Here is a 23315-nt window from a genome sequence, read left to right on the forward strand (position 1 = left end):
GTTCCACCATTGCGTTTTGCTTTCTCACATTTAGCTCCAGCTCAGCCTTACGCCATACATGTCATCATGTCCATCTTCCTTAGAAACGTTTCTATAAAGGTTCGCCCCACTTCTAACTCTTGCGCTCTTCCCAAACCCACTTGTTTACTCTTCGTTCTTACTGGACCTCCGTTACGACTTACTTCTCTTTTGCTGTTCTTTGAAAGCATCGCTCTCTCTAGCCTGCCAGCCACCTTATTTTTTGTCCCTTCCAGATCATGAGAAAACTTTTCTGTCTCCAAAAGGCAATCCTCTTTTGGCTGACCACTTAAAAAAACCCCTCTTACTCTCTTCTTTATATCTTTTATTATCTGCACTCCAGTAGTTCATTATTTCTTGGCTAATTTTTATTATTGACGCCAGCTGGAGATGCTGAGCGAAGGCCACTCAACTGCACATGTGCTACATGCTTACCCGCCTTTAGCTTTTCTGTAGTTCAGAAGCTTCATTAGAGAACACTGCTGGGTGAATGGTGGGCCTGTCCCTTTTCATCTGGTGAGAGACCACTAACACGCACAACGTGTTGTTTGGAATGATACTTAAAGTGGCTTTTCTTCACACAAACATATTTTGGAAGTGTTAAAAATTGTCCAGGACTATTTAACAACAATTACCCAAGTTATCCAATCACTAAAAATGATTTCTTTCTCTTGCTTTTGCCAAGCTAGCTGAAGACAAAAGTGGGTTCTCGGCTTAGACGATCCACTGACTGTTTATCCTTTCTTCATGAGACAGGGCATTGTCAGCTCAGACTCTAACCTAAGTAGGAGTGTAGATATGTGTAAATGTTTGATTTAATGGAAAGCAGTTCCCCATGGGATGAGGTTGGCGGAGTGGAGCCACTTCTACTGCTGTAGGCTCCCCCCTTTTTCCCATTAGCTTGAGGCAAAAGGGCTGACCTGCCACACAATAGGATAAAAGGGAAATAACTTACTTGTCTTTGGACATTTTGTGACTCTGACAAAGTTAATGCTTTGATTCTGGTCTTTAATATAGACCAGACTCAAATTGTTCTCAGGGAAGCCATGATTAGAATTTGTCCCCTAAAGTCCTAACACATCAAAACTTACCCATATGTGGCATGTGCTTTTAGGAGTAGCTATCCCTTCATCTCTGAAACAGTGGAGATTTTATAATTCAGTTTGAGGGAAAAAGGAAAATTTGTTAGCAATCTACAGACCTGGGTTCCGACCCTAATCCTTCCTCCCACATGGTTCCTAGTCCTGTGGCTTGGGGCAGGCCACTTTGCTCTTGTCATCTCACTGTTCTTATCTATTACAGAGGCTTGTTTGGGTTATAGGTTACTGAGGATAACTAGAGAGCTGACTGACCATATGAACATGAGCGGCTTCTCCAAAGATTTCATTTTGTGCATGAAATGTTATTGACAGTAATAATGAGATCGAGGTCACCATGACAGTGATCCAGTCAAATCTCTACCTGGTGCTGAAAGCAGCAACCACACAGACTCGAGAGCCAGGGTACTTGGCCTTGTCACGTCTTAGCTGTGTGACCTTAGGCAAGTTAGTTAACCACGCTGTTGCTAAACCAGGTTTGTTTTGCCTGATGTACAGCAAACCAACAGCCAAAACACTGAAACGCCAAGGTCTGCAGCCAAGCAAGGAGAGCCCCAGACTGCCTTCCTTCCCACCTTCCCCTTTCCACCCCATCTTCCCGCTTGCTTTCCTGCCTGCCATCACCCAGGCAAGGGGCTGGGGTATTTATAGGATGAGGAATGACGCAGCAGGGCGGTCTGAGGCGTGGGGAGCATGGGGAGCATGGGGAGTGTGGGGAGCGTGGGGAAAGGTGATTGGAAAAAGGTGCAGTAATCATGGTTCTGCGCAGGTGCAACTAAGCTCCAGGCCTCTGCACGTTCAAACACGGAGGTGCTCAGCACCATCTGGGGGTGGAGTTCTCAGCCCTGTGATGCCAAAAGTCACCGAGGGGACCCTCGCACATGCCCAGTTGGAGGGTTGATAGTCCTAGCCAGTTCTAACCAGCTCAGCTCCAACTAGACAAAGCTGACTCCAAGTTCCTGGAAAACAACTTGGGCAAACATCTTACTATTCAGGCTACATGCTGCTTAAAATGACCTTGATTAGTGAAGGCAGGCGAAATAGATTTGACTAATAATTAACTACCCACAATTTCATTTCTATGTTTAAGTTTTTCATCTCTAAAATGGGACTAAAAACGTTACCTACCATGCAAGGTGGTTGTGAGAATTACATTAGTTCACGTGGCTAAGTTCTTAGAACACTACCTGGACATAGTGTTTGTATATAAGTATTAGCTATTATTTTGAGGGTAGCTAAGGAATTAGCATTAATTTCTCTTTGAGAGGGTCCCTCAGCCTTAGACACGTGGCTGCATTCTTTCCATCTAACCCAGATCCAGAAAGCCCTCAGAACCAGAGTCAGTCTAGCATCTTGGGGTTTCCCTGATGAGCAGGGCTATAATGACCCAGACTCTCCTGAACTTCCCCTATTTCAGACCTATATCCAAGGGAGACCAAAAGTAGTATCCCAGGACTTGGTTTAGGGAGACCTGGAGTTAGAGGGTCCAAAGATGCGGGAACAGGCCATACTTCCTTGACATATGGGACCTTAACGCCCAGGGCTACCGAGTAAACTGGGGCACGGATCATTCCATATTTCTTGTTGGTGTGCCTGAGTGTCCTTCTCCTCCAGCGCTCTCTATCTCTTTAAAAGCAAGATAATAAAAGGAAAGGGTGGGGGAGAGGGCTTGGCTTCAGTTTTTTAATGCCATGTACTCCTTAGTTGGAATTTAAACATTCTGTACCCAGCAACAGCCAAAAGCCAGTCTATCAATCCTCTTCATGGATGAGACATCAGTTTATAAAACTAGACTCTAAAAAATAAACAAAACAAAACAAAACAAAACAACAAAAAACTGGACTCCAGAGCACACTATTTATTCCTGACTTATCAGACTTCATTTTCTCCTTGAGTGATTGATAAATCCTATCTACATATCACTGAGAAAGAATGTGATGATGAGAGAATCTTTTTGGGTTCCAAGCTCTCCTGACCAGTTATTTCTTAGTTATGCCTCACTTTTAGCAGGTCATTTTAATGAGCTTTATTGCAAAATGCTTAGATAAGCAGCTTTAGGAACTGTGTGTGCTTCTGAAACCCAAAGGTGGGTTTCTGACATGTGATATACGTATCGCTGTTACTTGTTATTCTCCTTGCACTGGAATACAAGATCCATGGGGCAAGGACTTTGCTTTGTTCCACATGGCAAGCTTCTACTATGTGCCTGACGTATATTCTAGGCATTTGATAATTAATTACATACACGCATATATAGTTATCCTGCACTATTCAAAAACACAAGATTCCTATGAAACCTTTCATAAGCCAAAAAGGCTTAAAGTGAAGAAGAAATTACCTTAGGACACGTCTCGCTAACGAATGCACAAAATAAATTGAGATAAAGCAGAGATGCTCACTGACAAGTTCAAAGCTATGGGGGCTTGATGCTAAGATGCAGTTCCCGGGGAAAGAGCTTGGTGGTGCCACTCTCGCTGCTCCAAGTGTGTGCTGACTCTCTAAGGATTCGCTGCAAAACAAAGGCTGAATACTATTTTTGCTTTTTGCCTTTTTTCGGAAAAAGTGAAAATCCTCTTTGGATTTCTTGCAGTTAGCGAAAACAGGTATTTGTGTAGGTCTTCTGTAAAAACGAAGTGGAGCTGAGTCCCTTTTTATTGTTTATAAGTCTGAATGTGGATGTTTGCCTTTAGACCATTCTTGGCTAAAATTAATTCTGTTCCATTTAGTATGTTTTTATTGAGTCTGTGCTAAGGCAAACCAGGAGCAGTGCCCAGTGCCGTCCTCACAACTCATGGAACAGACCTCTCCTTCCCACTGGCTCCTTCCTAGCTCCTCGATGGCACTCCTTTTGGTTAGTGTCACCAAAGATGCCAAGACCTGGAACACCATATAGCATTTCCCTCCTCTTCCCTGATTTGCAGAATTGCACTATTGTTTCTCCTACAGCAAACATCCTAGTAAGAGCTGCTCTGGGAGTTGCTGTACTACTTTTACTCATTCATTCCTCACCAGGTGCGGGGCCCAGCATGATTCCTGGTGCCCTGGAATTAGCCTGTTTCTGGCTGGTTGCTCCCAGTACAATTTGGTGGGCCTGTCTCCTGGCAGCTGACTCCACTAGCAAGCATTCTGAGTTGAGTCGGTGGCATGGGAGACCTTGGCCTGGAGGCCCTACCTGTGATGGCACTCCTACCCCTTTGAAGCTCGCAGACACACTGGGCCCGACTCTGCTGGCATTTGTGCTGGTGGTATCAAAGGTAGGGATTGTAGAGGTCCCACTGGGCTCTTTATCACAGCACTCCCCACATCCAGGATACAGCTTTCTCTTTTCTCTGCTTATTGCTTTTTACAATTAACTCTATCCTTAGCGTGCAGTTGGAAAAAGCAGATGAACTATCCCCAAGAAATGCTGGACAACATCCTCAGCCTTTCCAGAGACCTAGCTCACCTTAGGAGACAAATGCCCTCTCACCATCCAGGATTCAGGAAACGGGCTCTGGAAGTACCCTGACCAAAACACCACCAACCTGTCCAGACACTTCAGATCACCAGCTCTCTAGTGCTATCGAAATTTCTTCTTGATTTCCACACCAGCAGTGGCCACAGAGGCAAATGCAGATACCCAGTGGCCATTTGGTTATGATGTCCATGCTCCTTACAACTGAGGAGTTTACAGTCCTGGACTTCAGACTATATAGTTTTGTTCCTTTTATTCCCACTTTATCCCTCCACCCCGCTCTCTCCCTCCTTGGTAACCATAAATTTGTTTTCTATGTCTGTAAGTCTGTTTCTGTTTTGTAAATAGGGTCACGTCATTTTTTAAGATTCCACATATAAGTGATATCATATGGTATTTTCTTTCTCTTTCTGGCTTACTTCACTTAAAATGACAATCTCCAGTTCCATCCACGTTGCTGCAAATGGCATTATTTTATTCTTTTTTATGGCTGAGTAGTATTCCATTGTATAAATATATCATAACTTCTTTATCCAATCATCTGTTGATCCTTCTAAGGGGAGTTAGACTCAACTTACCCACAGGTCTGTGTTACCCCAAGTGAGATAATTCCTTAGTAATTTCTCTAGTGGCCTTAAAAGACCTTGGACCTTGGTTTCACATTTCCACAGTTGGTGAAGTTACAGATATTTCTTACTCTGACTTTATCATCCATATTCCCTGCCTGCCACTTCAAGCTTCCTTTATTCTGAGTCGCTTACAGTTCTGCCAGAGTACACTAAGCTTTCTTGTACCTTGGTTTCTCTGCACGTCCTATTCTTCTGCCTAGAATGTCCCAGCCTGGCTGGTCTTAACTGGCAAATGCCCAAGCATCTTTAACATTACTGCACCTTTGGGGCCAGTCACCACTTAGGTAGAGCTCATCGCTCTCTCCTGTGTACCACCCACATGCCTTGATCTCGGCCCCATCACATCAGTAAATGTCTTGTCTCCCCTACTAGATTGTGATTTTTAATAACATGACCAGAGCCAGGGATTATTTATTTAAATGTGGAGCTCCAGTACAAATAATGTCAAAAATATGTTAAGTGCTTATTGTCTACTGCTTAAATGAATAAAAGAGTGAGGTCCTAATGGGTTGCCAGACTGAAGCCTCGCCCATGACATCTGATAACTCATCATATCCCATAGGCCCAGCACATACTAGATTCTTTGTAAATGTTTCTGGGATAAAGAGATTAAATGAGTGAATGCATCTTGAAACCAAACATTTTCTTGTTCATTTCCAATTTTCACTGTGATCAGTACTTTCTCCAAATGAAAAATCAACTTCCTTCCACAAGACTCCATTTTGAGTTCCCCAAAGTTCCTTTCTAAGTCTGCCACATCCTGCCTACCTACTTGTTGTTTGAATCTGGACTTTATAAACACTCAGAACAGACGAAGTTTTCACAACAGGCAAGAACCAAAGAGCAGACTCTCACTGAACGGAGCTCCTGATGAGGTTACTATTAACATCAACACAACTCTGGTTCGGTTATGAGTTGTGATGATTAAACATGAGAATACTTGTAAAAGGGTTTTGTATAGAGAGATTAATGTAGTATAATTAATAATGTTGCAATAGAATAATAAAATTTGAGGGTAGTAACTCCTAGAATTTACCCAGTTCATTCTCCTTAAAAGCTCAGGGAGTGCATTTGTAAATCTTTCTATTTGACATTAATACAGATTGAGGTCATCAATATTTAACAGAATGAGAGAAATCCAAGCAACTGTAAATACCAATTTAGAGGTTAGCAAGAATATAATTTTGAAAGGCACACCATTTATAATTAAAATAGCTAAGACTATTAGGCTAATTGCAAATTTTCCTTAAGATAAGAAACAAAAAAATATAAAATGAAATTCTACTTGTCATGTCATAAAACAATATACTAGGAAAAGTTCTCTAAACATGTATTTTTTTCTTTAATTAAAGTGAATGATTCTTTGTGTCCCTTTGTAAAAAAAAAGCCAGTGCTCCTTTTCCTCATGTTTAATGTGGAAATTAATATTACTCATTTGGATTTCACAATCTCTGCTTTCCACTAGTTAGCATTTTCCTCATTCATGAAGGAGTAGTATATTTAGCTTCTATTGAAGTATTGAAAGAATAAGTGAAAAGCAGTGTCAAGTTATCTTAAAATTGCATTTTTTCGCTTTGCGTTTTTCCTTTGAACATCAGTTGTATGGAAAGTTCATTAAGAAGAGGAAAAGAGTAAGAAAATAATTTTTTGAAAGGAAGGAAGGAAAAGAGTAATGAGGTTTCTTAAAAAGCCGAGGTGGTATAACGGAGAGCACAGGAAGATTAGACTGAGTCAGAAAATGAGTTCTAGGTTCAGCTCTGCTACTTTGTAATCCCTCTTCTTTTAGTTAATTCTGAACACTGACTACGCTTCCCCAAGTGAATTGGAATGTGACAGTCTCTGAGGACACGCAAAGAGGAATATCTCCTGCTGGAACCAGATCAGGTCACCACTCTTCTTTATGAAGGCTTATTATTGGATTGATTATTTCACTGTGGTTCTACTTTATTAGGAAAAAGCTCCAAGAGGATTTTTTAGAGGGATTTTCACTGGGCACAGTTCTACTCTTTGCCACCTGTTCCCTCTGCCATTGCCTCTATCTTGATGCCCTTGTAAGAGCCCTGGAGACTGAGAGGGTCCCACTGTAATTGGAAACACTCATTTTGGGATACATGTGCAAAGCTGAAGGTGATCTTGCTGGGAGGTTGCTATGACAATTTGCAAACAGTAGAGGCCATGGGACTCCCCGCAGGAGGTTGGCCTGTTAGGATATGAATCTGCACTAGCTCAGGCCTCACACTTAGTCCTGCCAGGGGCTCGCAGCTACACAGCACAGATCATAATGGACCCAGGTCCCCAAGAGAATTTCAGAACCTGGGCACAACTCAAGAAGAAAGTGCATGGCAAGCTTTCAGTTCCATCATCTGGGATTATCTGGCTTTCCCGAAATCCTCTCCTATTGAAGTGACAAAACCTGTGACCTCTGGACACAGGCATGTGCCACATAAGGCAGGACACGGGTGTGAGATGGGCAAGCAGTCTTTCAGTCTGCAAGGAAAACAGAGCCCATATATGGCAAATTAAAAGGACAGGGAAACTCTCCACGTGTCTTGGATGGGAAGGGAAAAGAGACTTATGTCTGGAAACCAGACGAATTAAAGGTGTTGCTCAGGAAGGTGTGTCTCACCCAGTGGCCGCACAGGCGAAAGGCTCGGTGTTGTAAGGAAATGGGAGGTGTCTCTGATGTTTATTTTTGCCTAGCAACCCACAGCCAACTGCTTCCCCGGGAAGCCGTCCACAAGCGCCTCTCTGCCTCCCCTTGTCCTAGAGCCTGGAAAGCGGTCACTTCGTGTCAGTAAATAGGGGAGGGAGTGTGTGTGTGGTGGAGGTGCAGGTAGGAAGGGCAGCCCCCTCCTTGGCCCGCACTTGGGATAACCAGTCTAAGGCGTGGCCCTCCATCCGGCTTGATTTACCTTACTGAGGTGACCCTCGCACAACTAAGTTATTTACACGAACAGTTGGGAAGAGGGGGGTGCTTAAACCCCTGGGACCGGGAAGGTGGGGCAGTATTGTTTGTGAGCAGCCATTAGGTTTGAAAAGCTGAAAATGCATTTGTGTCTGGGGACGCCCTTGGAAGGGGAGGGAGGGGTCTCTGCAGCGATTTCGGTGGAGGTGGGAGGTAAGAGGGAAGCAGTGGTAGGTAGGCTAGGGGTCCTGCAGGGGCTGGCGAGGCCGGGGAGGGGAGAAGGTCGTGGGCTGGGGAGCTGAGGGGAGCGGTGCAGATGGCTGGAGGGGGAGGCGGAGCGCGAGCTGCAGAGTTTTCCGGGGAGTGGAGGGGTGGCTCTGCAGATGACTAGGGGGCGGGGGAGGGACTCCGGTGGGTGGCTGGGTGGCTGGGTGGGGGAGGGGTGTGTGCCAGAGTGTGCGGCGCGGCTGGGGGAGCCCGGGGGCGGGGCCTGCCCAGGGGCGGAGGGAGTGGGGGCGGGGCTGTCCTCCCCGGGCGCGCGGGCGCCAGGCGAGTGAGCGCGGGGGCGCGCGTGCGCGGGTCGGGGAGGAGGCTCCCGAGCTAGTCGGCAGTGGCGGTGCAGCCAGCTCCCCCGCGCCCTATGTGAGGGAATCGGGGAGGCCCGCGGCGCGCCAGGGAGGGCGAGGCATGTGCACGGGCCGGGGGGTGCTGCAGCCGCCCGAGGAAGAGGAGGACGGCGGCGGCGGCGAGGAGAGCGGGGGGCTCGCGGCGGCGGGCCCGGGCCGAAGGGATGCAGCGGACTGTGTGTGTCTGGCTGTAGCTGACGCGAGGCGGCGAGGAGGCGCCGGAGATCCGCGAGAGGGGCGACCGGGAGGTGGCGGCGGTGGCGGCCGCGAGAAGTAGCAGCAGGACAGGCGGCGGCGGCGGCGGCGAAGACGGCAGCCCTGAGATGCCTTTTCCTCTCCAGCGGCCATGTTAACCAGGAAACCTTCGGCCGCCGCTCCCGCCGCCTACCCGACCGGTAAGGAGGCTCGGGCCCCGCACCGCCCCGGGCGCCCGCCCCCGCCAGCGTCCCGGTCCAGCCCTCGTGGCGCGGGCGCCCGCTGCCAGTGGGACCTCGAACAAAGTCTGCGCCAAGACTGGGCGCCGCGGGGTCCTCGGGCTGACGGCGCGCCCTGGCCTCGGCTCTGCTCATTGTTGCACGCGGGCCCGGAGCTCCTCCGAGCGCAGCCAGCGGGGCGGGGACTGTCCCGGGCCTCCCCCACCCGGCGCTCAGCAAGGCGGCGGCGCCTGGGTCGGCAGTCCAGCCCTTCTCCCGGCTTGGGCCGCCAACCCTGGCCCTGCCCAGCTCCCCTGCAGGGTCGTGAACTCGTTCGCGCGCTGGGGCCCGACTTAACTTTGCAGCCGCCAGAGCCCCGCCCGCGGGTGCGCGCCGGGGATCCGCGTCCCGGGCCTCCTGGCTCACCCCCCGGGAGAGCGGGCTTCACAGCCCAGAGGGGTGGGGTGGGGCGGGGCCACGGGGTCCGGGTGACTTTCTCCCCCTTGACCCTCTTTTGTCTCCTCCCGCGCGTGGCTGCCAGGCCGAGGAGGGGACAGCGCCGTTCGTCAGCTCCAGGCTTCCCCAGGGCTCGGTGCGGGGGCCCCCCGGAGCGGAGTGGGGACCGGCCCGCCCTCCCCCATCGCCCTGCCGCCTCTCCGAGCCAGCAACGCTGCCGCCGCAGCCCACACGGTGAGACCCAGCCTACGGGCGGCGTGGGGAGAGGGAGGCGGGAGGGGTTTGGGGCTCCGACACCCGAACTTGTGCGGTTCTGCCGCCTGGAGAGGAGAGGGTAGTCGAAACGCGAGTGTCTCCACGCCCCTGGCCAGTGGCCTCTCTGGGACGCCGCCCTCTGGAACTTGGGCGAGCCCAAAGCTGCAGCCACAAAGAATGATTCGTGGCGTGGGCCCCTCACTTCCCCTCCGGAGCCCGCCCACCCCTGCGCTCTTCTTCCTCGGAACTTCCTCCTGGCCGCTTTCCTCCTCTCTTCCTCCTTTTTTTCGTCCTTGCTTCCCAGAGCGCCTTTCCCTGACCCGGTAAACATCCCTCCCCCTCCGCCGCCGCCGCCGCCACCACCACCACCACCACCACACGTTGGGTAGTGGGTATTTATAGAAACAGATATGTCTTAGGGGACAGCCAGGCCGTCCTGCCCGGAAAATCGATCCCCCAAAGAGCTTCCCAGGCCTGGCTCCAGCCAGCAGGGAGCAGCGCCAATTGTCCCCCGCGTGTGGAAGCATGTTTTATGAGTGCTACAGGTTTGAGCACAGCAGAAATTGTAATTAACGTTAACGAAAATAAGAGCCCCAGCAGCAGTCACAACAAACTACCCCTGTAGGATTCTGCAGTTGGAAATTATTCAAAAGGAAAGGGCCAGCTTTGCTTGGGAGGGAGGTGGGAAGGGCAGAGCACCTGACAGGTGCTGTGGTCCCTCAGAGGGCCTAGAGGGCGAGGAGAGCCCAGCGCAGCGCTGGTGGCTGCCGAGATTGGTAAGCTGGACTTGACTTCAGCATGTACCTCTTTTCAGCTCCCAGAGGTCGTCCTTGGACAGAGGCTGACAGCCTAGCGGAGGTGTGCCCTGGAGGAGGTGATGGTTTCCCAGGTCTTATTTACCATTGGCTCTTTCAGAGGAACGGCTTAAGATGGTTCTGTGTGAGGGGTGTTTGCTAGGGATATGGCTTTGTTTGCCAAGTGAAAGTTGAGTTCTTGTAGAACAGGCCATTTCTAGCCTACAGGGGAACGGCTCTGAGGGTCATGAGTTATGAGGAAACTTGTTTATCAGGGGAGGATTTGTGAGAGGATGGCTAGATTGGAATATTTTCTCTTAGACCTGGACATCTGTGTACAGCTCCACAAGAGTGTTTTCTTGTATTTTCTCTTTCTTTCTCTTTTTGTCTCTCCTGACACATCTAAATACAGGGGCTGAGAATTCGCTACAAAGAAGTTAACCAATCTGTTGGACTGTGGTTGATGGAAGAGAATCTGTCAATAGGCTGTTGATTCTGTGTAATAGAGTTGAATGTCTCTCTCACAGTGACGTTTTAGTTGAGGAATTGCCGATGGTTTTAGTGTTTCAGTTTGGTTTGGAATCATGTGACAATTTGGAAAATACAACATCCAGTATTTTTCCATGTGGGAATGTAATCATGCGACTTGGTGTTGACCTGAGAAAGACAGACTACTTGGTTTGCATCTGGATCCTAGTTTTCTAAGGGGGGTTTTACTTGATCAGAACCTCTTTACAATTGAAATATGTAATGGGATGATAGAAAACGAATGATGTCTTCTGGAGGAGCAGCCCATCGTGGACCAGAAATGAAAAGATGAGTGGGTGCTTCTCAGGACTTCTAGAGATGGTGCTTATATTTGGCTGTGACATCTACCTGATTTACCTGTTTAACTTACCTAAACTTTAGTACACTGTTGATTATTAGAGGCTTGGTTTTGAAAGTGTGAATTTGGGTTTCAGTAGTTGTTTAGTTTTGATTTTATTTCCACAGCACTGCAGACTTCCTAGAATAAGCGACTAAAAGGACCACAGGGTTTACCTGGTGCTACTCTTTCATTTTACAGATGAGAAAAGAGTCGGACAAGTTAACTGGTTTGGTCAAGATTCCTGAGCCAGTTCCTATCAAGGCTGGAATTAGAGCCCCAGCCCTCGGGAATCCAGCTTGAACATACTGCTTGACACTGCTAATTCTAGAAAATTGTATTAGTTTTGTTATAAATGCAAGAACCTTTGCAGATCCATATTCCCATATGTCTTTCAGGTTTTTGTAAATTTTTAGTTTTTAATTCCATAGCAGTTAACAAATAGGGAGAGCTGTTTTCGGATGAGTTGGGGGAAAGGGCATTAAGGAGAGGAAAATAATCTTGTCCTAAGTTTTTTGCCCATATTTTCCCTTGTAAACGATGTAGTCAACAGATATATGACTATAAGGATTATAAACTTTGGAATTTATCTAATGCATTGCTCTTTTGTTCCCTATCTCCATGAGGATATTGTACACTTAACATTCTGTTAATTTCTGTTTGTCCTAAGACAGTACTCAATAACTATTTGATTCCCATTAGTTTTTTTCTTTTAAGTTCTGAAATACTAGTATTATATTACTTTCATAACTGTTTTAATGTTTAAAGCACTCTCCAGTTACCAGTTTTACCTTTATAAAATAGTTGGGATTAAAGAAGAATGAATATTCCCATTTAGAAAACAGTAATGTTTGGGAGAAGAAAAAGTAGACATTTCACTCAGGGCCACAAACACTGTGTCAGTGCATTTGAGGAGGAGCTAAAACTCCAATCTTTTTGGACTCAGTTCTAGTCCCATAACACTGTACAGCATTTGTAAAATGATTTCAGAGAAATTTTAAAATGCCCAGAAATATTAGCACAATGAAGTATCTGCTTTTTCCCCTTTTATTATTGGAAGAGATTAAAATGATCAAATTGGCTAGACTATTGTTCTTAACATAATTTTTAATGCTAAAATATTTTATGGTCAAAGAGGGCTTTTGGAGGTCTCGCTGCTTTGACCCATACATTATAGTATCTAACAGCTGGCACTCATTCAGAGTGTATTTTTAAATTTGACAGGCACTGTGCTGGGTAGGCACTGGCAAATAGAAAAAGTGAGTGAGAGGTTTTAAACATCCTTAAGTTTCTGGTGTACTTCCAGCATATGTATTCTGGAAATGTTTTGGTCTTTCTAGGGTCCCCACCCCCGCCACTTTTATACGTCAGTTAGTTGTGCTTCTGAGCCGGGTTGTGATTGTAGAGTCTTGCAGTCCTTCAGGCCTTAAATCCTCCTTTACTTGAGCCTCTCTAAGGAATCTCCTTAACGTCTGGAAAGTTTTTAAGATTCTACATGTCATTTAGGTGTTCAGTTGATCTGTTCTGCTATAGGTACTCTTTAATGAGCTATCATTTGCCTCCCAAGTTCTGCTGATGCACTGTAAGCCAAACATCTTGTGACTTGGGTCCCCAGGGACAAGTCCCAATTCCCTGGGTGTTAACTTCATGTTTTATTATGAAGGTCCAAAGGTAGTTCTCTAGAATAACTCAGAGGGGTGAGAGTTAACAAGGAGTGACTGGCATGCGTTCTTCCATTCAGCAGATATTTACAGAGTGCTTACTGTATGTTTGGGTTTGTGTCAGTAGGGACTTGAAAAGATAAGAGATGACCCCACCCTGGAATTGCTCACAGCCAAGTGGGTACATCAGGTGTGAAAACAGGTGAAGATGAACATGGTATTTGAATATATCAGTGCTCCATAAGCACAGTGGAAGGGACAGGGAGGTGAGTACTGAACTGGACATTGAAGGTTGAGTAGGAGTTTACCATGTGGACTTGGTGAGGAAGGAGATTCTAAGCAGTGTTTGGAAAGGACGATAATTCTAGCTCCCCTTTACTCAGTACTGTACTAAGGACTTTATACCTTTTACCTTTATTAATCCTCCTAATAGCCCTAACGAGGTAGCTGTGTTACTTTCTTTTTACAGATACGGACACTGAGGTTCAGAGAGATTAAGTAAATTGCCCAAGGTCACACAGTAAGTGATAGAGCTGGGGTTCATTTCCCATGTGTCTAACTGAAAATCCCTGGACTCCTAACCATTATGAAACATGACCTCAACAAAAGCAGAGGAGCATCAAAGAGCGTGGTGTCTCCATGGGTCCTGGGGAATCCAGTTTACTATTCTCAGAGAACATGATGGTGGTAGATGGTTCTGGAAGGACTCAGGTCATACAGGCTTTCCATTTTAGAACCTCATATTCTTGCCTGTAAGTTCTTGCATTGTCTGTGGGAATGGGGTGCCTTTGTGGTCCTTGAGCAAAAGCCAGGGTCCCAGAGTGACACTTCAGTGGTAACTCCAAAAGTACAGTGGAAAGAAGAGGTTTGAGGAATTCAAGACTTGGAAGCAAGGGGACATGTGAGGAGGCTGCTCCAGTTGTGGCAGTGAGAGGCCGCAGGAGTGCAAGGTGAGGCAGGGTGGATGGAGAAGAGTTAGGTGGAGAGAAACGATGGGGCCTGACGGTGACTTATGAAGGCCCAGGAGACCTGGAGATGGATTGAATGACTCTGCAGAGGAGAAGCCTTTTGTTGACCAGTAATTGAGGGTTATGGGAGGAGGAGATGGGTTTGGTAGAAAAAATTGTTAGTTGAGTTTGAGTTGCTTGTGGGAAAGGCAGCTGATCTATGGTTGGAGACAGGGGGTCTTGCGCTCGGGAGACATGGATTGGGCGGGTCTGAGCTAGAGGTGCGGATGTGGCAGATGTCAACCCCAGGGGGGTGGTTGCTGGAGCCCTGGCTGTAGTCATGGTCAACCAGAGAAAGCTATGGGAGTGAGAAGCCACGGGGCAGTGGAGGCTTGAACCCTGGGAAACCCTAGAAGCTTCCTTAGTTGCTGCCGTGGAGGAGACCAAGAGAAGGTTGTTGGAAAGACAGGAGGTGATCCAGTTAATTGGTAGACTCTTTGGTTGTGGTCACTCGGCTTTTGTGATGGTATTTGAAATTATACAGAACGTTAAAATTGCAATTGCAGAAAACTGAAGACAGCTTCTGAAGCTCAAAATATTTTGCTTGACCTTTTTTTTAGGAGTTCCTAAAGCCCCAAGGTTAATTTGTTCCCAGTGAAGCCTCATGCTTTTTGTAGCACAAGTACTGGTAATGTTGGTTTTCCTTCTGAAATCGCTCCTGCTACCCTGAAGAGAGTGGTGCTGTTAGGGGACATAGATTTCTAATTTCAGATCCTTTTATTCTTTGGTGCTTGAAAGACCGCATTGGGGAGGAGGAGAGGTGCAGAGAGTGAGGCTTAGGAACAAAAAGCAACAGACAAGCCGCTACAATGTGTCTGCATACTCGAGACTTTCCTAATTCATTTTTATGAACTGCTCTGCTTTTGGCATAGAATGAGGATAAAATAACCTGTCCAGCTACTCTGACAGAAGATAAGTTCTCTTAGCACGGAATATCGTCTAGGAGTTTAATAAAAGGGTTCAACTAGAAGTCTTCCAGAAATCTGTCTGTGAAATGAAATCCCTGTCTACGAAACCACACTTCAGACAGGCCCAAGTACTTTGCTAAATTCTACTTTGTTTTAGAAGATTGTGGAGAGAAGGCTTATTTCTCACATAGTCCCTGTGCGTGCTGTGCTTCAGTTAAAGGAAATTTGAAGGTCTTGGTCTGCTGGTAAGAAGGACTTGGAATTTCATTTTATAATCATGGTAGTCCCAAACCACTCCCTGAATTACGATATTAGATATAGAGAGCACTTCTACACTCCTGGTGATATGTAAAGCCCAAGAGGTAGGATTTAGAAGGAGATAACGGGAAAAATACTGATGGCAGAGGACTGCTGCTGATTGTCAGCTCCTAAGGGGTAGGGGCTCGGCCACACGTGTGGCTAGACCTCAGCTAGACTAGCTGAATGAGTGAGACGGATTGTGAGTGGCAAGGTGATCTTTAAGGTTTCATATAAAAATCACCTAGTGGGATGCTTTGAAGACTTGTGAGTGATTGTCTCAGGTTGGCAAGAATTCCTAACTGGGAGGGGATTGTGGCTGCTGGTCCTTTCCCACCCCTCACCTCTTGGAAATAGTAACGCTTGAACAAAATCCCAAGTAGATTCTCAGTACAAAGGCTGGGTCCCCTTGGCTTACACCATCAGTTCTGTCCAGACAGGAATGTTGGGGAGGCATGTGTGCCTAAAATAGAAGTCGCTACTTTGTATTCCTTGTTGGAAAGCTGAGTATCCCAGCAGCCTGAGGAATACATGTCTTGAGAGAGCCAAGCCATTGACCAAAGGAGAGGCCCAAAAGAGGGCTGCGGTTGGTTTGCTGGGCTGAATGGCCTTAAATGGTCATCACAGTCAGTGAGGCCCAGAAACTTAAAAATAGGTTAGGGGTTTACAAGATACTACAGTGCATATCTACATGGGAATCTTTCAAGCCTAAAAGTACAATGTTCTTTGCTTCTGTATCATGCACTTTCCCAGGTGTAATTAGTTTGATTTCCAAGTAGTGGAGAAGACAGAGAATGAAGATAGTAATGTTCTCAGAATAGAACTAAATATTGGAGAAAGAGTTGTGAACAAGACTGACACGGCCCCTGCCCTCAGGGTAATAAAGAAGCTAGTAAATGAAGTGTGAGCAGTGCTAGGGTCTGGGGGAGGGAGAGCCGGTATAGCGCCTAGAGTGGAACATCAGAGTGGAACATCAGTGATACACCAGGCCCTGTGCTAAATGTTAGATACAGAATGATGAACAAGCGACACGGTCTCTGCGTACACCGAGCACTTACTCTAGGGACCCTGAAAATCTCTGGAGCAAACTTTGTTAGGTGTAGCATTTGTGGGGTCCTATCTGGATCCCAAATTTCATAGCCCTCCCCAGATCCCTAAGGTTGTTTTCCTTGATCTTGTCTGAGGCTGTCAGCATCATATCCTTGCTCCCTGGCAAGGTGTTCCTGTGGTGCCTGTGTGTACAACGCTCTCCACTGAATAAATCTGATTCTGATTGTAAGGAGGGGTGGTGGGCACCAACTTATAAAATATCCCTTTTGAACAGACAGACCTCTTCCATTCTCTTGATGTTTCCTTTATGAATTCCAGATTGGCGGCAGTAAGCACACAATGAATGATCACCTACACGTTGGGAGCCACAGCCACGGACAGATCCAGGTTCAGCAGCTGTTTGAGGATAACAGTAACAAGCGGACAGTGCTCACGACACAACCAAATGGGCTTACGTCAGTGGGCAAGACGGGCTTGCCAGTGGTGCCTGAGCGGCAGCTGGAGAGCATCCATAGACGGCAGGGGAGCTCCACCTCTCTGAAGTCCCTGGAAGGCATGGGGAAGGTGAAAGCCACTCCCCTGACACCTGAGCAAGCGATGAAGCAATATATGCAAAAACTGACCAGCTTTGAGCACCATGAGATTTTCAGCTACCCTGAAATCTATTTCTTGGGTCCAAATGCAAAGAAGCGCCAGGGCATGACCGGCGGGCCCAACAACGGTGGCTACGATGATGACCAGGGATCCTACGTGCAGGTGCCCCATGATCACGTGGCTTACAGGTACGAGGTCCTCAAGGTCATTGGGAAGGGGAGCTTTGGGCAGGTGGTCAAGGCCTACGACCACAAAGTCCACCAGCACGTGGCCCTGAAGATGGTGCGGAATGAGAAGCGTTTCCACCGGCAGGCGGCCGAGGAGATCCGCATCCTGGAGCACCTGCGGAAGCAGGACAAGGACAACACCATGAATGTCATCCACATGCTGGAGAACTTCACCTTCCGCAACCACATCTGCATGACGTTCGAGCTGCTGAGCATGAACCTCTACGAGCTCATCAAGAAGAACAAGTTCCAGGGCTTCAGCCTGCCTTTGGTCCGCAAGTTCGCCCACTCCATCCTGCAGTGCCTGGACGCTTTGCACAAAAACAGGATAATTCACTGTGACCTGAAGCCTGAGAACATTCTATTAAAGCAGCAGGGCAGAAGCGGGATTAAAGTGATTGATTTTGGCTCCAGTTGTTACGAGCATCAGCGCGTCTACACGTACATCCAGTCCCGTTTTTACCGGGCCCCGGAAGTGATCCTTGGCGCCCGGTATGGCATGCCCATCGATATGTGGAGCCTGGGCTGCATCCTAGCGGAGCTCCTGACCGGTTACCCACTCCTGCCTGGGGAGGATGAAGGGGACCAGCTGGCCTGTATGATTGAACTGCTGGGCATGCCCTCCCAGAAACTGCTGGATGCATCCAAACGAGCCAAAAATTTTGTGAGCTCCAAGGGTTATCCCCGTTACTGCACTGTCACGACCCTCTCAGACGGCTCCGTGGTGCTCAACGGAGGCCGTTCCCGGAGGGGCAAACTGAGGGGCCCGCCAGAGAGCAGAGAGTGGGGGAATGCACTGAAGGGGTGTGACGACCCCCTTTTCCTTGACTTCTTGAAACAGTGTTTAGAATGGGATCCTGCGGTTCGCATGACCCCCGGCCAGGCCCTGCGGCACCCCTGGCTGAGGAGGCGGCTGCCAAAGCCTCCGACGGGGGAGAAGACGGCAGTGAAAAGGATCACCGAGAGCACTGGTGCTATCACATCCATTTCCAAGTTACCTCCACCTTCCAGCTCAGCTTCCAAACTGAGGACTAATTTGGCACAGATGACAGATGCCAATGGGAATATTCAGCAGAGGACAGTGTTGCCAAAACTCGTTAGCTGAGCTGAGTCCCCCGATGCTGGTAGTTCTGAAAGATACGACGTTGCTGAGCCTTACTGGGTTGAAAAGGAGTAGCTCAGACCTGTTTTTATTTGCTCAATAACTCGACTCATTTGTATCTTTTCGGCACTTATTTTAATGTAAGAAAGTTGTTCGTTTTGTTTTTATAAAATACATGGGGACAATGCTTTAAGTTTTTATACTTTCTGAAACTGTTTTTGTGTTCTAAAAGTACGATGAGCCTTACTGTATTTAGTGTGGCAGTAATAAACGTCAGTGGCAGGCCATTGATTACGTCGTGACTGCCGCGCATCTACAGGTTGGTGTCGAAGACATTCACTCTGTTTTCATGGGTCATAGTGTGTTCTCCCCAAGGTGATTGCCTCCCAAGGCCCCCCTTCTTGCTGCAGGTTCACGTGCAGGTGCAGCCTGTCCTGCTTCCCTTTTCCATGAGTCACCTGGGTGGTAGTGATTGTGGGAGGAGGAGAGGCAGGACAAAAATGAGAGCTTAAGAGAAACTGCACCTTACAGATTTTTTTTCCCTAAAATTAGCGCTCAAAGAAAGACAAAATAAAATCCCCAAGTGGAAATGCCCTGTTACCCTTCTGATATTCTAAAGTCCGGCCAAGCAGACCTGGTGGATACATGGAAACGTGTGTGTTCCTCCAAATTTTCTAATGTGATCAGCGAGCTGTTTCGCAAAGAAGACTCATATTGCAGAATTGGTTTTGCACCTAAATTTAGAAATGTATTCCATGAACTGTTCCTTCTCTTTGCTTTTCCCCTCACTGTTCCTCTTTCAACACCCATCTGTTGCTTACATTTAGGGTTTTTTTTTCTTTCAAATACATATCCCAGACTGTTAATACAGAGAGAGACATTTTAGCTGTGATTATGACCATCGTTTCATATTCCAATTTAAAAAAGAACAGCAGCCTAGCTCCTTAAGGTAGGGATTTCCATAGTTCCAAAGAAGGTTTAGCAGATTAGAGTGAGTTCACACTTTTCAGGTGCCGCGGGAAGGTTCTCTTAGCCTGGGAAAGCATCAACTCTTTAAAAAAAACAGAGGGGTTGAAAATCCTCATCGTGAACAGGAGTCGTGCTTGTTCAGCAAGGCCAACTTTAACAACAAATTCGAAGGAGGGAAAATTCAACCTCAAGTTAAATGGTTTGACTTATTCTTTGCATCATTAGAAGAACCACAGAAATTGCATTCCTGTGTTTTGTTTTACTTTCGTTTGGATTGCACTGATTGTTTTTGTGGGAATGACACTTTACCTGGAAAAGTAACAGAGTTAGGTAAAAGAATATTTTCTCTTCTGAGTAATACTTATTTTCACAGTGAAAATTTCAGTATTTTATCACTAATGTATGAGCAGTGATATATATCAATTTGAAGGCACGTGGAAAAAATTTTTTAGTATGTGCAATTTAATATAGAAAGATTTCTGCCTGTTTGGACAATAGGTTTTGGGTAGTATAAATTAGGATAAACACTCTTTTATATGCACAGATGTTGTATTGCCTGTAAATTGATTTACAAGTTCTTAAAGCATGGTCCCCAGTGAGGCCAAGAAAGTTTCCGGTTAAGTTCTTTTAATACTAATCCTCCAGTTTCTCTTACTTTAAAGAAAAAAAAAAGTAGTTTTGAACGAAACACTTTACTTATCTTGAGGCTTTGTCAGTTGATGGTGGAGAAAAATGCTCAGGAAATATTACAGATATTTGCCAAAAAAAAAGTAGTAAGATTAGTTTATTAAGATAGTGATGTTGATACTTGCTTTACTATTTAAGGGTGTCACTGATAAACTGATTTGTACTTCTGTATTTAGAAATTATAGCTTCTTTTCCCTAGTCAAATTCTTTAGCTTGTTGTACACATTTCTGTGTAATCTGTGGAAGTGCAATAATATGGCAGTAAGTTGCATTTTAAATGATGCTCACGTGATGATACCCCCAATCAGTGGCTTACAGAATTTTAAAGATTGCGTATTTATTATTAAAATGTTGGCTTAAAGGCATAAGAAGTGTAAGACTCAGTGTGGTGGTTTTGTAAAACCACGAGCCTCTCAATGACAGCGCCTTTAAGTCATTAAAAGAAACAAAACGTAAAGGCTGTTTTCCCCTTGCGATGCTCCTCTTCTGTATCCACTCTAGAGATTTTTCGTTTTTAGTTTTAACTACATGAACCTGAGCCTGCCGTTAATATGAATTTCCCTATAAAATTATTATACATGTGAAAATTTATAAATGGATTAATCCTGCTTGTCTCCTCCCCCACCACACAAACCTGGTTCTTAAGATGCCTACAGTGCATTTGTGACTAATCTTATTCACAAATGTAACCGGAAACTTTTAAGCCAAACTATAATGTGCAGTGCTGTGGGGCTCCCCCCACACCGCACCCCCTAAATACAGTGAAATTTCCTTTGTTCACAAGAGCCGCCACGTTCAGTGTTTAGTGATAGAGCTGCGTTTTAAAAATTCTAGCTTAATTATAATGTCAACAAAAAAGAAAAATGTTGCATCGTTGTGATTTTTAAATCATAAATAAATGAAGGGCTCTGATAGGCTACTAGGAGTTGGCTTGGAAACAGTCCTTGGTCTCACAGGTCACCGTTGTCTAGGGATGTCTGAGCTGTTTTCAGATTTAGGAATAGCACAGTGTCGTCTTGTCTTTGGTCGCGGTCTCATCTGGCTCCGTTTCTTGCACCCCCAGAGTGTGCATTACCACTTCAGTGTATGGCTACAACAGTGGAACAACAGTGATGCAAGACAGTGTAGATTAACAGTAGAGGAGAAATTGTGCCCTTAGTGTTAACAATGTGCCTTTTGTTCTGAATGCCATGTTGTAGGGCGTGCATTTTTTGGCCTCTTTTAACTCTTTGAATACTAGGCAGTAAGGATGGAACCCATCTCTGCAAAGATACATCTGTCTTAAACATCCAGTTACTTACAGGCCTTAATAGAAACCTTAAGGCGTGAATTATCATCAGGCACCGGAAAAGGTAACCACTGGTTAGTTACACAGGGAATTCCTGTGTTTAAGGGGTTAAGGATGGTCTTTGTTGTATCTTAACATCAGACTGATTTTTTAAACAATTTTTTTTTGTTATGCTAACACTAGGCAAAAATCAACTGTATTTGTAAAAATTTACCTCAAACCATTTAATTTTATAGTCTGATTAATCCCAGGGCATTTGGTATGAACCAAAGTGCATTCCTTTTATATGTGCCTGGCTCTAGTAAGGATGGCCAGGGATTTTTACAATTTGGGTGCAAGGCACTTAAGCCACTTTTAAACTTAATGGGTGGTTTGGAGTCATGTGGAAGGACTCCATCCGAATGTTAGGAAACACTAGGCATCAGTAGCATTGGGCCATATTGGAATCTTCAAAGTATGAATTATTTTAAAGAGTGTTCATTTTTGTAATTTTTTTCATCAAGAATATTATGGTAAGCAGAAGACTTTTTAAAAAATAAAACTGATTTGGTTGGTAAAGGTTTTAATATTGCCCAACATAATGCTGTGGTAGCATTTAAAAAAAAGTATTTGTGAACTCTTGTTTCTTAGGGGCTTGTACATCTCTCTGCTATGGACATAGATAAAATTCATTGTACTTATACTCAGCTCAACTGCTACAGTAATGTCTAGGCAGTGGCTTGGGTTTTTATCGAGCAACAACTTAGACACGTGACTGTAATATGCTGCAACTGTGTGTACTGAAAATATGTGAAAATGGTTGAATGTGGACTGTGTATATATGTATGTAAAATTTTCTGTGAGATGCTGCTGTCGCCACTTAACATGGAATATGTTCTAGTGGATTTTAATCCTAGTGGCCAGTTCTATGATACTGTATGTATTGTACAGCTGATGACAGGAGTAAGACTGTTCAGTGAATATTTGTTAAATTTTATTGTCGTGGCCAGAGATAATTTCAGAATAAAATTTTAATGTCCTACCTTACTTTTCTCCCCTTTTCTAACTATAATTTTACTCCTGATCTATTTCTGGTATTATTCTTGGCCTGGTAGCCTGGAGAGAGTTTAGAAAACAAGTATTTTCAGCAATCACTTTGTTTTTATTAGTTTATTATAAATGTACAAGTTCCAAGTGAGCAAGTTTTAGTAGGCGACTCTTGCTTTTCTCGGTATATTCTATTTTTTACCTTTAGTATTTCTGTGTGAGTTTTCCTGTGTAGAGTCTCTGCTGTGTTCTCTATAATGTAGCTTTGCATCATGCTAGAACTTTACATCTTTTCTTTTTTTAACCTTCAAGGTGATAGTTAAGCTGTGGCAGCAGAGCCTATAAATTATTTCCCACCAGTCTTCATTCTTTCTTCTACATGGGTTCTGGTAAATCATTCCTCTGTGCTCTCACCAGCTCCCCCATGTGCTTTTTACGCTTGGGCTTTTGCAGTTTTTGTACTTGGTGGTCTCTGTGGGTTACACTTTGGGGGTTTCGGTGGCTCTTGTCATGGCTGGGTCAGAAAAGCAAGCCTGTGAACTGCAGCTAGCTCACGACGTGTCAGGTTCAGTTAATACGAAGCCAGGAGTTTACTCACAGATGGCAGCGAGCAGGTGCTCTGGTGATTTGTCAGACATCGCAGGGACATTATGGCGACAAATATTTTCCTCTTGTGGAAAGAACTACCTCACATTTTTATTTACACCCCTCCTGCCACCAACAGCCGAAGAATTACTTGGTGTGGCTTCCTGCAGCAGAAGTGGGATTTGCTAAAACAAGGGCACACCGTGGGAGGTCCCAATCGCAGACATGGGCTTAGCCCGTCCTATGCCAGAGACTGCCAGAATTGCTTCTCTTGCTTCTCTTGCTCCTCAGAGTTCTTACACAGTGAAAAAAATACCAACCAACCAACTAAGAAACCCAATATATTTAGATATAAATTTTTAAGAGGTGTGCACCATGTATAAAATTGAAAGCTGATGCAAA

General features: G+C 45.7%; 1 protein-coding gene across 5 annotated transcripts in view; it reads left to right on the forward strand.

Annotated features, from left to right (window-relative positions):
- DYRK2 (dual specificity tyrosine phosphorylation regulated kinase 2) overlaps positions 1–22328 on the forward strand; it is a 34273-nt gene extending 11945 nt beyond the window's left edge. Inside the window, exons 3-6 of one of the 5 annotated variants that reach the window (XM_072973036.1) lie at positions 6985–7082; positions 8924–9124; positions 9684–9832; positions 16754–22328. In XM_072973036.1, coding sequence (XP_072829137.1) covers positions 9076–9124; positions 9684–9832; positions 16754–18361 — 1806 coding nt within the window. In that variant the 5' untranslated portion in view covers positions 6985–7082; positions 8924–9075 and the 3' untranslated portion in view covers positions 18362–22328. Of the gene's footprint in view, positions 1–6984; positions 7083–8638; positions 9125–9683; positions 9833–10495; positions 10630–16753 lie in introns of those variants that run through there. The other 4 variants (XM_031683124.2, XM_072973038.1, XM_072973039.1 and 1 more) reach the window with 4 other exon arrangements.
- The last annotated feature ends 987 nt before the right edge of the window (positions 22329–23315 follow it).

This window comes from Vicugna pacos, chromosome 12, assembly GCF_048564905.1.
Source record: "Vicugna pacos chromosome 12, VicPac4, whole genome shotgun sequence".
In the NCBI taxonomy this organism is placed as follows: Eukaryota; Metazoa; Chordata; class Mammalia; order Artiodactyla; family Camelidae; genus Vicugna; species Vicugna pacos.